General features: G+C 34.1%; 1 protein-coding gene across 1 annotated transcript; it reads left to right on the plus strand.

The window, feature by feature from the left end:
- The first annotated feature begins 2,371 nt into the window (after window positions 1-2,371).
- LOC147065248 (cytochrome P450 9e2-like) lies at window positions 2,372-15,869 on the plus strand. The gene is made up of 10 exons (XM_085956954.1): window positions 2,372-2,493; window positions 3,397-3,607; window positions 4,362-4,525; window positions 6,412-6,543; window positions 7,678-7,838; window positions 9,881-10,115; window positions 10,847-11,068; window positions 12,807-12,910; window positions 14,563-14,731; window positions 15,601-15,869. Exons 2-10 carry the CDS (start codon window positions 3,450-3,452, stop codon window positions 15,777-15,779), a joined length of 1,524 nt encoding a protein of 507 aa, XP_085813080.1. The 5' UTR covers window positions 2,372-2,493; window positions 3,397-3,449; the 3' UTR covers window positions 15,780-15,869.
- The last annotated feature ends 939 nt before the right edge of the window (window positions 15,870-16,808 follow it).

Below are 16,808 nucleotides of genomic sequence, written 5' to 3' on the forward strand. Positions count from 1 at the left end.
AGCCGGGCTTGAAAGTAAAAGTTGGATTGAGCCGTTTCTGCAACTTAACAATTTGAATTAACCACCTATACAAGTATTAACCAATGACATACCACTAAAATGTTAGTCACATGACCCAAAAGTTGAGCTTCTATTGGCTAACGTGAAACAATCCGTCTTTGAAACTAAATGATTGTGGAATAAGCCACATTTGATAGTTTAGCATTATTTTGATTTGATATTTTGTATGTAATAAAGCCGGGTTTGAGGTTACTGTCTAAAAAAATATTTAACGGCCCACGTGCTCGTCGTAGGTCAAAATTGAGTTTTTATTGTATTTTGAAACCATGATCCTGGATACTCCTTAAACGTTGTAGATAATCTATTTATATAATTTTGAAGCCTTATTATCTTTTATAGTGAAATGCCTAATTCTTGTCAAATTTGGGATCACAGAGATTATCAATATAATTTTTTATCGTGAATATTTTACAAAAATTATCTCGTAATAAATTATACTAATGGTTTCATAAATGGGTTTAAAAATTAATAAACGTAAAAAATCTTAAAACCACTGCACAGTTATGTACCGAAATATGACTATATTCTAAAACATTAGAGCGAGAGGTTTAAAAGAATACTATTTTTTATAACAAAAATACTTTATGCAGTCATCAAATGTTTAAAATAACTATAAAGGATAATAAGGCTTCAAAATTATATAAATAGATTATCTACAACGTTTAAGGAGTGTCCAGGATCATGGTTTGAAAATACAATAAAAACTCAATTTTGACCTTCGACGAGCATGTCCCCCCTTAAAGTGTATTTTTCTTTACAAAATGGCATTCAAGGTTAATTTTTCAACAATATTGGCATGAGCCGTGTGTACTGCATACATACTTAATATTATTTATATGTATTGATCTAACTTGTGAAGGTCACTAACTTTGTTGTGAATGATCAAAACAACTTGACCATGACGTGACTCTGGCAATTACTAATTCAATGAGTAGGTAGTAACCAGTTTTTTGTTTTTATCAACCTAATGTTAAAAATATTTCACTACATTAGTGTCATAAGTTGAATAAAACTATACCCACAGGTGAATCTTTGTCTGTTAACTTTGGGTAATATTAATATAAAGGTTTGTTAAGATCATCTTAACTTATTATGTTATCTGTGATTAAAATAATTTCGAACAATAATAATAATTATTGAAATTAAAGATTTTACATAATAAAAATGTTTGTGCCAATCATAACTTATCCTGACAGTTTTATTTTATAGTAACTTACTCTCAGTTGGTGATTGTTTATTTACTTACTTCATTATTTATTTTACTTCATCAAGAGGTAATAAAAACATTTTCATATCAATTCTTTGTTATCATATCATAGATAATTAATATTAACATTTTAATTTGGTTAATGTTATTATAATTTTATTTGTTTACCAATTAATTTATCATTATATTTAGTTTGAGTGCTTGTGTGTGACAATAAATCGTCGGTCCCTATTAAAAAAGTCGGATCTGAAATTTTGTCATTTTCGGATTATTACGTAAAAGTTATTTAAACACTTTAAACATTTATACTAAAATCACACTTTTTTTGTTTGTTTGAAAAATTTCGAGATACTCGAGTTAAAAATGACGGATCTACCGACAGTCTCCGAATAACAATGCCGGTTCTTACCAACCGACATTGTTGGCTGGGCGTGGGTGAGCAAGATGCGTCGGATCTGACAGTTGCCACTGTGTTCACCGGACAGACGGATGTTTTTATAAACGTTTAGAAAAGCTTCTATAACCCGTATTTTTATTCATTTTGGCAAGCAATAGGTCACAAAGAATATTTGATGAAACATCTTTGATTGCTCGTACTGAAAAATAGCATTTTGCAGATCCGACTTTTTTAATAGGGACCGACGAAATAGGTAAAATAACTCCTTATAAGCAATTTAAAATTATGAACCATATTTTATATCGATGAATTTATATGCCGAGTCTTTAAACATTCAATTTGAAATAACCAATGCGATATCGTTTCTGCATACATATAAAGCATGTTCACTTGTTTTTAATAATTATAACTGTAGCGATCATGCTACTCTACATTAACTTATTTAGTGCTGACAACGCGACTGGCGCGTTTGCATTAGTTGGCCATTAGATATAATTAACATGATATTTAAATGTGGTAATTAATTAGTAATTAGTAGGTCAGCAGTGAATCGGTTTTAAGTTAGTGACTAACTAGGTTTTGTTATTAAAACAAAACATAAGCAATAATAATTGTCAGCGTTTCCTCAATCATAACTAGACCAGTAGTGTTTGTTTTGATTGGGAATTACGACAATATCTGTGGTAATATATGAACTGCATTAATATAAATAAAAAAAATATTCTATGAACTAACACTCCACTCATCGAGTCCGTCACGAGACGTTGGTACTGCTATTGTCAAGAATTCTTCACTCGACATAGTACATCCGTTATTCCACTCGAATCAAGTGCGTTCTTATAATCAATCTCTTGATCATATCGATATCATCAGTACATCATTACCTCGCAATTATAAACTACACGTTCACATCTTTATTAAAGTATTATTTCATCAAACCGCCAAATAACCAGTACTATGCTGCCCTACTAAGTAAAAAGACTGTGTTTTTGGTTTTAGTAAAATGAGAACCCAAGTTTTAAACTACCTTGTCTCTTATATTATTATGTAAATTTATTGGATTGTTTTGACGTAATCTCTAGACTTCTAGAAAAATAATACTACATCTAGTATTATTTTTATTTAGCAGGGAAGTATAGCTGAACAAGTTATCTTTGGGTTCATTAGTATTGTCATAAAGCTTTAGAAGGGATCTTTATTTAGCTACATATTTTTTACGACTTATACGCGGCATAAATGGAAACTCTTCCATTCTTGGTGGTATTAGTTTGCGTGTCTCTGATAATTATCTTAGGCATCGGGGGCATCCGTTGTTTGTTCTCCCAAGGTGCAGAACTAACTTGCCATTAGTAATGCCAATTGGGAGGACAATAACTATGTTTAATCAAATCGCCTTGGGTATTGATATATTCCACTTACGTGAGATTAATTTAGGTGGACGTTGTTTTATAGGTTTTTAAGATAGGGTCTATCAACCTAGTTCACTCTGTGTGTTTCCATATACTTTTATTTTTCTTATTTTATTATTGTATTAGTTACTCACAATTATTACCCTGTATTTTTATTTGAAAAATTGTTAACTTAGTACTTTATGTCATGTCGTGAACGCTTTGAATTTATAATTTGTCATGTTCATTATAATATGTAAAATAAATAAATTTGAATTTGAATAAATAATATTATGTCAACTGTTCAAATATACCTAGTGTTTACTGTTGTATTTTTTTTTTAGGAGATGGAGCTAAATATATACCTTTTGGCTATCATCGCCATCTTTGTTTTACTATGGTACTATGGGACTTTTATCAATGGACACTTTACCCGGCACGGGATAAAAGTCTACCAGCATGGCCGTTTATTGGCAATATGTTGAAGGTAATGATAAGACAGGAACATTTCAAAGACATTTTCCAGAAATTTTATAAAGGATTTCCAGAAGAAAAGTGAGTAATCATTATTATTCCAATAACCTGGTATACCCATTTCTTTCTCTCATCGGATAGTTTATGAGTTATTTATTTAGGAAAGAAATAAATTGAAGAAAATCTTCCATTCTTGACAGAGTCCACGTCGGGCACATACACACTTGCTGCAACATGTAGACATTGTCGTTGTAGTTTAATTAGCATTCAAAAAACATAATAATATTACGTAACTTAATGTAGAATCGCACATGGTGTTAATGCAACATTGTTGGTTGCAATTTTTTTTGTAACATTCATTTTAAAACGCTCAACATCTTGCCACTTCTTCCATCAAAACTTCTGCCACCATGCACAGAATCCATACTATTTATAGTGTGCAGGTCACATTGAGGGTAAATTAGAAGCGTCTTCACTAGAGGAATCCTTTCTGGATTGCAGGAGTGATGCTGCTTCAGACTGAGGGCAAGTTGAAGGATGCCTGGCGACGTGACCGGACAGTATCAGGTGTGAGTAACTCTGTTCTAATTGTGGATCCGCTGGATCTGGCTTTAGGCCTTCAATTTGTATTCTTCGTTAAATGTAAGCAAATAAGTATGACTGATAAAGACGTTTAGTGTGCACTATTTATGTCGGATCTCAGTCTACTCTTTCTACTCGTCTAGTCGTATATAACTATAAGATTATTAATATAAGTATAAATATAAGATTATAACGATAATATTATATAACTATTACCGATAATATTTGATAAAATGGTTGTGTTCTTCCTCAGGTATGTTGGCTTATATCAGTTCTTCAAGCCATTGGTTATCATCAATGACTTAGACCTAATTAAGCAAATTTCTGTGAAGGACTTTGATCATTTTACTGACCGTTTCACTGCTATTGATGAGACATTGGATCCGTTGTTTGGAAACAATTTATTTTCCATGAAAGGTAATTAGTTTATTATATAATATATCTATACTATAATTTCGAAAACATATTTGTTTGTACCATCGTGTCGGTTTTTCTTTATACAAATCCACACGCGCAGTCGGATTTCGACAAAATTTGGACAGTAGACGGAGGCCGACGAGCCGGAGTGCGTGGTGGAGGTCTCGAATTTCAGATTTAACCCGTTGCATCCCAGGGACAGTTTTACGGTTTTTGCGGAAAATGCCGACACGTACAGAGGGCCTTGAAACGCAAAAATTAATGCTGCAACCCCCATTTTTTATTGAAAATGTTGCTAGAATGTGTACATTTAAAATATTGGCATTTATTTCAGCTCGATCGAAGGTTAAATGGTAAAGTTAGATGCAAATAATTGTGTTATTAGAATCGCTAATCGGCAGGGAGCTAACCGAGCCGGCGTGGCGCGGGCGACGCAGTGCTGCTACATTAGATCGGAATGCTTCACTCACGAACAATTGTACTTAATGGCATCGAGAGTGGGGAGTCGTAAAAATCTATATATTTTGGCACCAAATGGAAAAGCCACAAATATTGTATATCGAAAAGCCGTGGAATGATGGATTGGATATTTATATTATATAAAAAAGCCTAAAAATAATAAATTGAATATGTACTACTTTTTAAGATAATTAAATGCAATGCATTTACAAAAATATACTATATTATGTTAAAAATAAAAATCTCTAATATTATATTTTTTTACTTTTTTAAATTCAATCTCAAGTCAAGTATTAAATTTAGAATTTCTATCTTCAAATATTAAGCCATTCCACTCCTGGGCAGCGCCGGGTGATACTGCTAGTTATAATATTATATGGTAGGCAAAAACATACGCAATATTCATTAATCATCAAATAATTAATTATTGTAAGTTATCAGGGATTATTAAAAAGCCTTCCTACAGCGTTCGAGAGAACTTAGCAAATGATGATTTATAGAGCATGTACAAACATGTACTAATGAATAGACTGTGGTTGATTTATGATATGTGAAAAAGTTGTATTTTTGAGGTAGGTCTGTGATGAGCTGAGTTCTCGTAGTCCAGTGCAGGCGAAGGCCTGTCATCCGTGGGCTACAGGTTTGATTCCCGGTGAGGTCACAATATATTTTTGTGATTTTCTCAAAGCATGGGTGTTTGTGATTGTTTCACTTCTATTACTAAATACACTACTGTTTCACTACAATACTGACATTGGGCCTCATGGTAAGTTGTAGTGTTAAAAAAAAGGAATACCTTTATTATAAGGATACAGTATAGGGCAGATGTGTATTCAAATAAAAATATAAAATTAAAACATATAATGTGTTAACAAGTCGAGAATCCAAGTCCAAGTGTCCCCAGCAATAGGCTTGGTCCGAGTGACGATAGTTGATCACTGGGATAGTAGAGCCTAGTACCTATGCCCTGCCTTTCCGGAATTGGGCAGCCTTTCTCTAGGCAGGTAATCAGTACAGGTCTTAAAGCTAGTTTATATGGAAAAAAATAAACTTATTCTAGCAATTTGCAGCCATCTTTGTTTATTTGGCCACTGAACGCTGACTCTAGCTTGTTTTTATAGGGCGCTCAAAATATAGACATCGGTATCAATATAAGCTATGTGTAAAGTCCTTCATTTGGTCATTTCACACTATTAAAGCTCATATTGCTAATAATTGATTTTTGGATTAATAAAATTTACCACCCATTGATTTTTTTTCTTGGTTTATTGGGAGAAATAAAAAGGGTCAAACTCAACAACTGAAAAATATTATTTTTTCACTTATCATAAACTCATAAATAGCACACAGATAAGTACTTTAACTCATACAAATATATTATAAATTGAATCTTTAGTGTAATGTTTGTTCTGTGAAAATATTTTCAGGTCAAAAATGGCGTGAAATGAGATCAACGTTGAGTCCAGCATTTACCAGTTCTAAAATGAAAAACATATTTGAATTGGTAACCGACTGCGCAGAGAATATGACTCACTTTTACTTGAAAGAAATGGAAAAAAGTAAGTAAGAATACCTTCTTTAATTTAATAGAATGTGAATTTATTGTATGTAAAATCATTACCAGTTCAGTTAGACTCGGTACAAATTTATAAGATGGTTTTGTGTAGCTTTTTGTGCTCAAAAATAATAGTTTAAACTAAAAGATTATATACAATAAAATTTAATTAAAATAAGTGATAATACTGACTATTTATATCGGCCAATGGGTAGCCATATAAAGCAAATTCTATCGGATAATAAATATTATGTTGGTGTTATTGACCATTCACCTCTACCCCTATAAATTTAATGCTAGGTATTAGAATGGTGGTACCAGCGGACCTCGAATTTCTATGAAAAAATAAAACCTTAGAAACATCATTATTTAGAAATATATTAAGAGTATATCATAAAGACTTGTATATCGGTTTAGAATGTCACCATGATTACAAGAGATGGCAGGATCTAGTGAGTGTAAGGTACAGTGTGTATACACGCTCATTTTCTATGGCCGGCCTTGCACACACGGATTTGTAGAGTGCGTAAACGCGCTTATGGCATACATCCAGTTAAAAGAGCTGTTAACAAGGTACCCGCTTAAAATTGCCTTTAATTTTGAAAGTAAAGTTAGCGGAAGTCTATTACAATCAGAGCCACATAACCTATATTTATTTTTAAAAAATCGACTCTTATATAAAACTCATAGAGTTTGGTGCATCAAAATTATCTAAATAATCCTACTTATTCTGTTGAAGTCAGCCTCAAATGCATTTCAAAACTTTAGAGCATTGATTCCTCGCGCCATGTCAAGGGTTCCTCGATACCTTTTTAATAATAGAATAAAGAAACAGTGACAAACAATAACGTGACCTGTTTTTAAACAAGGAAGAATGCTTAAGTCCACCGTAATGTATTATTATTGAAGTAATTAGCTAGTTAGAGTTATATTTGGGAAGCTAATTTTTGTAGCACCAAGGAATAAATATTGAGGTGTTTGGAGTTGTCACTAATGAACGTCGCCGCCTACTATGCACTATTCTGTTTGTTTCTTTCAAAGCGCCGATGTTACAATTACAGGAATATGTTTAGATAAGGTATTCGAAGATGTATTTTAATTAAATTATTCTATCCATATACTTATTTTTTATCATTAGAGAAAGGAGTCATAGAGGTAGAAATGAAAGATGCCTTCACAAGATACACGAATGATGTCATCGCAACTACAGCATTTGGTATAAGTTCTACAAAATGGGAAAGGAGTCTACCAACTTTACCGGTTTCAGAGTCCTCAAATTTTTCCTTTTTACACTCTCGAGTACATTCTGCAGGGTAAATAAATCAATCAATAATTTTCCAATCAACATAGAATGTTAAGTCAATGGGGCCCCCACGAGGGGTGGCGTCTGGCAGGGTTCTAGCCTGGGGGCCTAGCATGGCGGGTCGACCAGATAAGTGAGATAAACACACATCACAAATTTGTTCTAATAATAAAAAAGAGGCGCTATGTTACCTCATGGATAATTAACATTTAAAAATAGGTGGTTGCATGATGCAATTTTTGATTCAGTAATGCAAGTGTATGCATTAAGAATACAAAAATCATTAAAAATACACCTTAATTTTACCTCAAACGCCATTTGGAAAACGCTACTGTAGAGTGTAACACTGCCTTTAACCTTAGCATTAGGTAGGGGGGCCCGCTTCAGGATGTGGGGGTCATGGTTACGTCAATTTTCCTCAAATATCAGAACCACCACCTTTACCAGTATTTTGTGTTTGTGGACCATGATAGCTAAAGTCTGTCTTCTATAAGCTGACATGCGGTTTTCCCCCCGCTTCAGCATTCAGCACTGCATTCCCTCTCGTTCCCTCCCTTTGAAAACTTGCGAAAACAGTCGAACGCGATGGCACAATGCTCTATGTCCGCAAACGACGTGCCGTGAACGCTAGCTTATAGAATACAGACTCTAGTGGCGTTGCGAGGCGTGGGTGTAGAGGAGAGGCGTTGGGAGGCAGATATGTGGATATTTTAACTTTTAATAATCAGAAAAGCGACGATAAAAAAAGTGTCATTGGACACTAGTCCTTAGATAGATTAATGATTAATGCTTTGGACAAATCTACTAATGTCTTAAATTATTGCATATTTTTTCATTTAAATAACATAGTAACTATCTCACAATGTTTATAATTTTGTAGTTAGTAAAAAAGTATGTTTGTCAGGACGTGTTTATTGAAATCGATGCCAAGAGAAAGGGAGCTAAATATTGGCATGCAGCGTCCCCTTTCATGCCAAGGATTCCATCCTCTTTATAGTGTCATTACACATCAATGTAGTATTCCCAGATCATGGAAGTTTCATCATAAAGTATTGGAGAAATCCGTGACGTCAGTAATTGAAGTAGTAGGTACCTACTTTTATTTAATAAACAAAAACCGATCGTCAATAGTAGATTGATTTGGAAGAACGCTGATGAGCAGGTATTAAAAGGCCAATAGTTAAAGTTTGTCGTCATTAGTATGTCATCTTGTAGCATAGTGGATAATGCGCGGATTGAGGCGTAAACCCAGGAGATGCAGGTTCGATTCCTGCCAGGTGTCTTACTTTTTTCATTGTTTCATCGTTCTATTGGTTATAATATATTTTCTCAGAAGTGATTTTCAAAATTATGTATGTTCAATAATTAGAATGGTACATTCTTAAATCTTGTGAATTATTCGTTGAATAAAAAAACTATTACTAACTAACTTATTAAAAACTATTTTATTACTTATTACGAAAAAAAACGAAAAAAGCGAATGCCGCATGTTATTATTACCTACGAACTTGGGTAATTACGATCATTAGGTATTTAAATAGTAAAAGTAATCATTAACAATTATCATGTAAATAAATATAACCTTTGAGGTGCGTACTTTTTGACCACTCAGTAATCCGTGGGCCGTGCAGCAATACGCTACGGTCTTAAATCCCGAACGTCCTTGTTTTGTCCCGAATATCCATTATTCTGAGAGAGCGCTAAAAAGTTCCCGAATATCCACAACGAGTACTTGTAAATAAAACGCATTTTCTGTGCATTTAATGATTTATACCAGTATATTATTCTTGGAATCTATTCTTAGATAATGTTTCAATCATACAGTGTAGAAAGAATGATTGATACATCTACTGATATTTAAATATACGACAATGAAATTTGTTTTTCGTCTCCTGAAAAATTTACATTTGGTCTATTCGGGAAACAAATCCTATAGCGACGTTATGACTAGAATGATTCAACATCACCAACTGAACACTCCGATGTAATGCAGAAAATGTGGTATAAAATGATATAAATATAGCATTATGCATTTTAGATTATGGGATGGACGTTTTTCGACGAAGAGACATCAAATTTCTTTAGAAACCTTGTAGCTGACAATATGAAATCAAGAGAAGAAGGAAAGGTGTACAGACCTGACATGATTCAACTTCTAATGGAAGCCAAGAGAGGCTCACTGAAACATGACGATAAACCAACTATTGAGACAAAAGAAACCGGATTCGCTACAGTCGAGGAGTCAGCCCTTGGAAAGGAGACTGTGAAAAGACGTAAGATTAGTTGAAATGTTTGATCATTATAATTTATATTAAAGTGTAGATCTAATTATCGGTAGATTTAGGAGAAAATTTGGTATGACATGAAAGTTCAAAGGTAGAGCTAATTAAAAAAAATGATATTGATAAATCATCAGCTTAGTAGAAGTCATTAATTACTACTTATAGCGCCTGTACACGTGCATGGATTTACTGGCAACAATGTGTGTATTTTAAACAATCATGACAATAACTGTTAACATGTAAAAGTGCTGACTGTCTCTCCAATCTCATTCGCCAAGAGTAAGCAAGATGGGATGTTGTCATTTTATGGTACTATTTGACAGGTAGTAAAAATCGGTTCACGTCACATTGTGTATAGTTCGTTTTTTGTCGGCAGATTCGCCACTATCGTTCGAGTGTGCAGGCGTAGATCGAAAAAATCCCTGCTGTCGCATGAATATTCAGAAGCTTTCAAACTATTTGGATTCATGCATGCAAGCTTGTAACTGCAGGATAATACATGTTTACCCATACATTTTCTTGTTATGGCCGCGATTATACTTACTGTGAACAATAAACCCATGGTGTTGTAAAGTACACACAAGATAGGTATATAAAATCACTGTGTTGATAATGTCTATTTTCTGGTTAGAATATGCAGAGTGTAAACAATAATATTGTAGGTATAAGCTTAATAGATCTTTATTGTTTATTTTAAATACATCTTACGTTTATGGTTGTAGAATGGACAGACGATGAAATAACCGCTCAAGCCGTGGTCTTTTTCATAGCCGGTTTCGATACGGCCGCAACGCATCTATGCTTTGTGGCTCATGAGCTGGCCACCCATCCTGACATTCAAGATAAACTTCAGGAAGAAATTGACAAAGTCGTAGCAAACAACAATGGCAAACTGAACTACAATGACTTGCAGAATATGAAGTATATGGATATGTGTGTATCAGGTATTTTTTTTCTTTTCCGCCCAATTACAGTAGTTATACTATACATGTCATAATATAACCATGACTTCTTGTCAGTGCCCTTGAGAAATGGAAGCATCCTGTACCTGCCACTCCAATAATTATGTCTAGACTTGATCACTTCATCTTCCACTTCATTTCAACTTTAAAATTCTGGTTTTAACACTGAGTAGTTTTGCGCATGTTTTAGATGGAAAGCGTGTTACGCACGGCGTCATCTGTCTACACTTGTACGTTAAATAATTTAAATTTTTTTACGAGCAGCAGTTTTTTCATATTTTTATAATGCTAATTTTAATACAAAGATGTAAAAACTGCTTGTAGTTTTTGTATTTTGAATCCTCCAAAATTTTAGTATTTTAGGCTTATTTGGCGTATAATAAATTATAGTATTGATACCTCCACGTTTATACGTGTATGGAGGACCCCTTAAGAGCAAAGTACGAGCGAAGATATGGATGCCACATCCATGTTTCCTATAATCCGCCACGCCAAATATCCCTCTATCGCCGCTCGATGAATAAAATGCTCTTTATTAATTAACTATAAATGTTGTTTCTTTTGGGCTCAATTCCCCGAAATCGCTGTAACTCTTGATTACCTAGTAAAAACGGTAACTTTGACGACCCTTTAGGAAAAACCCAGGTAAAGAAAGGCCCAAGCGTTCGGCCGCAGGCGAGAACGACAGAGAGGGATGAGCGTCCTGGGGTAGATCGAAAGGGACAGCGATAAGGGGAAACGAGGACATAACCAATCTGGCAGGCAGTAAAACCGAGGCCGTTGGATAGGATGGACTGGGTGTCCCCGCGTACCCCTCTTAGTGTTTTCGCCGATTGTGAAAAATAATTTCGGAGTTCACGTGTTACGTACGTGGAAGGATTAGATCCTTAAATTTTTAATTGCCGCAGTCCACGGCGCCCATCAATAATAAATTTAGGACTGTCGTGAAATTATTAATGCGTGTTGATATTGTGTTGTGTATGTAACTTTCTGTGAACCCAAACTGTTAATAATAAAACTTTCGGCAAAGATTTGTGCTACGAACAACATGTGTTTCCTTTTGAATGTCCACCATCGTCAACTGTCAATCCTGCATCTTTACCTAACCTAACCTAACCCTACACTGAGCGTGCTCTGCCAACCCAAAAAAAAACCAGTTGACCAGTGGGCTGAGTGCGGAGGTCGGATCGGGCTGTGCGGCCCCGACTCCCCTCCCTACCGGGACTTCCGGGGTGTCAGTATGATATACTTTTATACATTTTTCACGGAATCATAATGTTAGCAATACTGTGATGTTGAAAACATGTTATTATGGTTTGCTTTAGGCAGGGTTTAATTGAATTTTAAAACTAACTTACACCATCTGCAATTTGTATTCTTAGTTCTATCAAAATAAATAAGTATTACCGACATTCAGTGTGCACTATTTATGTCAGATTTCCACAGCCTACCTCCACCCATCGCCACTGATAAAGGTAGACAAGGTGAATGAAGTGAATTTCGAGTCAAACTGTCAATTGCTTAAAACACTAGATTTTAATGAAAATTTCTATGTCTAAACAAAATCTTATTGGATAAAAAAACTCAGCCGAAAAACCCTATAATGGAAGTGATGGTGGAATGGTTACTTATTAGATGGAGGAAGTGGAGTAAATGTGAAAGTAAGTGGCAGATACATCAAATCAATAACTCACGTCAGACATTTTGTTTACATTTCCAGAAACATTACGAATCTGGCCACCGGTGACTGCTATTGACAGAAAATGTATCAAACCATACACTTTACCTCCACCGTCAGATTGTCCCGAACCCAAAGGATATCAGGTTAGTATATTTAAGACACATTGCTGTTCTATCTTATAAACGTTATATATGAACGACCCCTAAATCAACATGGTGAGCTATGTCAATCTATGATATTGTATTATTATAGACATCGGTAATGTACCAAGTCGTTTCAATAATCTTATTTGAGTCGTCGAGTCGCAAAACCCACTGTGGTAAATTAGATGACATTTTCTTGAGAATATGTCAGTAAATAGGTATTATGATGACAAAATCAATTATATATAATATTGACAGGTTTGAAGCGAAAACCATGTTTTGTGATTTTCTCTACAGTAGAAAAAATTGACTAATTTGACAGTGACATTCATTAATTTTTTTACACCGTGGGATTGTAAAGTGGCCATCTTGATTTTATAGACAAATCCGTAGTTTAAATATAGACATCAATCTGTTCAAAAGTCCTATCTTAAACTAGAATTAACACACTAAGTGTACCTATGGCCTGAGTGGACAGCGTTCGGCGAGGCGTGAGCGGCCTGCGCAACTCAAACGTATAACTGTACAAACGTATAACCAAAAAAAAGACATTGTCTACGAATATTTCACACACGGTTTTACGTTTGAGTTGCGTACGCCGCTCACACCCCGCTGAACGCTTTCCACTCAGGCCGTACACTAAGATAGTTTATGTCCATAGAAGTAGGTAAATGTGAAATAAATATTACCTTAATAAAAACAAATTAAAACAATGTCACTGCTGTGTACCTACCTACAATGATGGAAGCATACAAAGTTGTCACAATACACCTACTCCTTCCGGTTTGACTTCTGGGCCACAAATGTTGAAGATTCTGAAGATTGGTCTATAGACCGAAACAGCTGTCAACATAAATAACAATCATAGAATCACCAAACACTGTTGCAAAACTATTATAATTGAGTTCTACCATGTAAACACCAGCTCAATTAATTAATTAAATAATACTAGCTACCTACTACCTACTGCTCCCTATGTGAGCAAATGGATTTGGTGTAGAATGTGCTCTATGCAACTATATGCATAGATTGGGCAGTTTTTCACTGCGTTTTGCTAATAATAGCACCTGTACACGTGCATGGATTTACTGGCGACAAAAGTGCTTATTTTAAACAATCATGACAATAACTGTTTACACATAAAAGTGCTGACTATCTCTCCAATTCATTCTTTAAGAGTGAGCGAGACACAATATTGTCATTTTATGGTAATATTTCATAGATACTTTTTGACAGCTAGTGAAAATCGGTACGCCTGAAAATTCGTTTTTTTGCCGGCAGGTTCGCCACTATCGTTCTACTACGCAGGCGTAGATCGAAAAAATCTTACTGTCACATGAAAATTCAGAAGCTTCCAAACTTGTTTGATTCATGCATGCAATCTTGCCAACTGCAGAATAATAGATGTTTAGCCATACATTTTCTTACTGTCATCAGTAAATCCATGCACGTGTAAACGGGATATAACAGCAACACATTATAGTCATTCGTTTTGAAGTATTTTAAAATTGGTCGGTTTACAGATGACATAATGTTAGACATAGTTATTCATAATATAATTATCTTAATAGATCCATTGTAATTTTAATATAAATATATTATTACCTAACAATAGGTACATAACACGGATTTGTTTTTTTCAATGTTTGTAGGTTAGGTTGGGAGATGGAATATGGTTTCCGATCTACAGTATCCACCATGACGCGAAATACTATCCCAATCCAGAAAAGTTTGATCCGGAAAGATTTTCTGACGACAATAAGGGCTCCATTCAACCGGGCACTTTCATTCCGTTCGGTGTGGGACCTAGGAACTGCATCGGTAAGTTATCAATAATAAATTACTTATTTTTTTACCTAATAAAATAAATAATTAAAAAAAACTATCAGCTCGTTAAAATACTCACGGAACTACTCAAAGAATTTAAATTACTAACAGATAGTTTGCGTGGCATGTTTTTAATTCTTTCATTAATTTTTTACACTCAACATTGTGTAAAATACGCGTCGTTTTAAGATTTTGGTACACTCTGATGAAACAATCGTGTCTCATTTTGCTTCATGGAAAACCACTACTGAATATATCTTTAATTCATGGATGCACCCGAAGATGATGAAGAAAAGCTTTGTCTCTAGATGTAGAGATTAAACATAATATTAAAGTGACACATAAAAGGACTCCTGGTTTACTAATACTCATACAAACTGAATCTCAGGAGGTTTGAAGGTTTTTGTATAGAAAAAAGGCACTTGTGTTCCATTGGATCCGTCAGTGATTTTGATAGGGCCCATATCCATAGAAGGCTTCATAGTCTATAAATGTTAGATCTTTGATGCATCTAATATTTTCACCTGAGTACTTCTGGGTTTTTCAGGTAAAATGAAAGGTATTCAGTGTATTTTTAGCAGTTTTTTTCTATTGTTGAATAAATCCACTTGAATTATGGAGTTGTCGAATGTTGACAAACAATATTCAAAAATTGAATCACACAATTTGATATTTTATAATGTTAATAAGTACGCTTCAAATAAAATAGCGCCTGTTTTCCCAATTAGAGCAAATTTGTGATGTGTGTTTGTCTCACTTATCAGGTTGACCCGCCACGCCGGGCCCTCCAGATCCCTATCAGCCCCCCCTTGTGGGGGCCATGCTTATAACTATGTAATTGCTTTTATTTTCATTTTTGTCAGGTTCTCGTTTTGCTTTAATGGAGACAAAAGCTGTGATCTTCCATATTTTGGCCAAGTTTGATTTCACCGTCATCTCCAGGACACCCATTCCCATGAAAATCGGCAACAACTCTTTCAATATGTATGCGGAGAATGGTTTCTGGGTCGGATTGAAGCTAAGGACTGGAAATAAAAACTAAAAAACATTATTATTATTAATACTATCAAAGTACTTAGGTACGTTTCTCTACGTTTTTATAATCATTTATTTAATATATTAATGAACTTATAATAATTGCATTGAATACAAAATACAATATATCGTATTAACTTAAGTGGTATTTAAGTACGCACTTAGTACAAATTCATTATGATGGAGCCACATAATATACAGGTAACGTTTTGGACACAGCTGCGATAAGTGAAATTTCACAATCAACGAGGATTTGAAAAACAAAACAATTTATTAATAAACTAAATAACAAAATAAATGTTACACATAAAATAAAACTAATATAATATTGCAAAAAACTTAAAAAATTACATTCATTTTGTACTGCGTTGCAAAAATGAATCTAAAGTACATAGTTTTTACCTTGCTTTTGGCTGGTCTGCACTTATTTGTAAAATTTGTCGATAACTCTGTCAAATAATGTCACCATATACCGTGATTCCACTCATTATGACTATTCTCCACAGGTGGCATAATATGTCAAAATAAGTGCGGGATTTTTTTTTTTTTATTAAAAATCAATCCCCGGAGTCATAATATAAATGTTTGTTATGTATTGTTTATTTTTATAAAAGTTTTTAATTAAGAAGTAAATAGTTTTTATTTTGACTTAATAAATGAAGTGTTTTCTACTATAATTACTAGTGCTAAGAGCGAATGTATGGCTCTATTTACCTCTACACATATCAGTTTACCTCACTAGTCCACCGCTGCTATCTGACCACTTTAAATATCCAGATAAAGAGCTACAAATGTGTTATTCGAAAAAATTTGGATGTAGTTTATTTAGAGATTTCAATTAATGAAATTTCCAATGCTAATTATCTTAATAAGTAAATCGATGACGCAGACATTTTTTCGCTCCATCAATCTATCGTTGAAGCTTCTAGATTGATTGACAGCATCATTAATAAAATAGTTAGTTTTTTGGAAGAAGATTGTATCGGGATCCCTTATTTGGAGTACCAAAGGAAGATGAAACTCTACTAAGTTGGTA

Source organism: Rhyacophila brunnea, unplaced genomic scaffold, assembly GCF_057557595.1.
Source record: "Rhyacophila brunnea isolate RB1 unplaced genomic scaffold, BYU_Rbru_1.0 scaffold_6, whole genome shotgun sequence".
In the NCBI taxonomy this organism is placed as follows: Eukaryota; Metazoa; Arthropoda; class Insecta; order Trichoptera; family Rhyacophilidae; genus Rhyacophila; species Rhyacophila brunnea.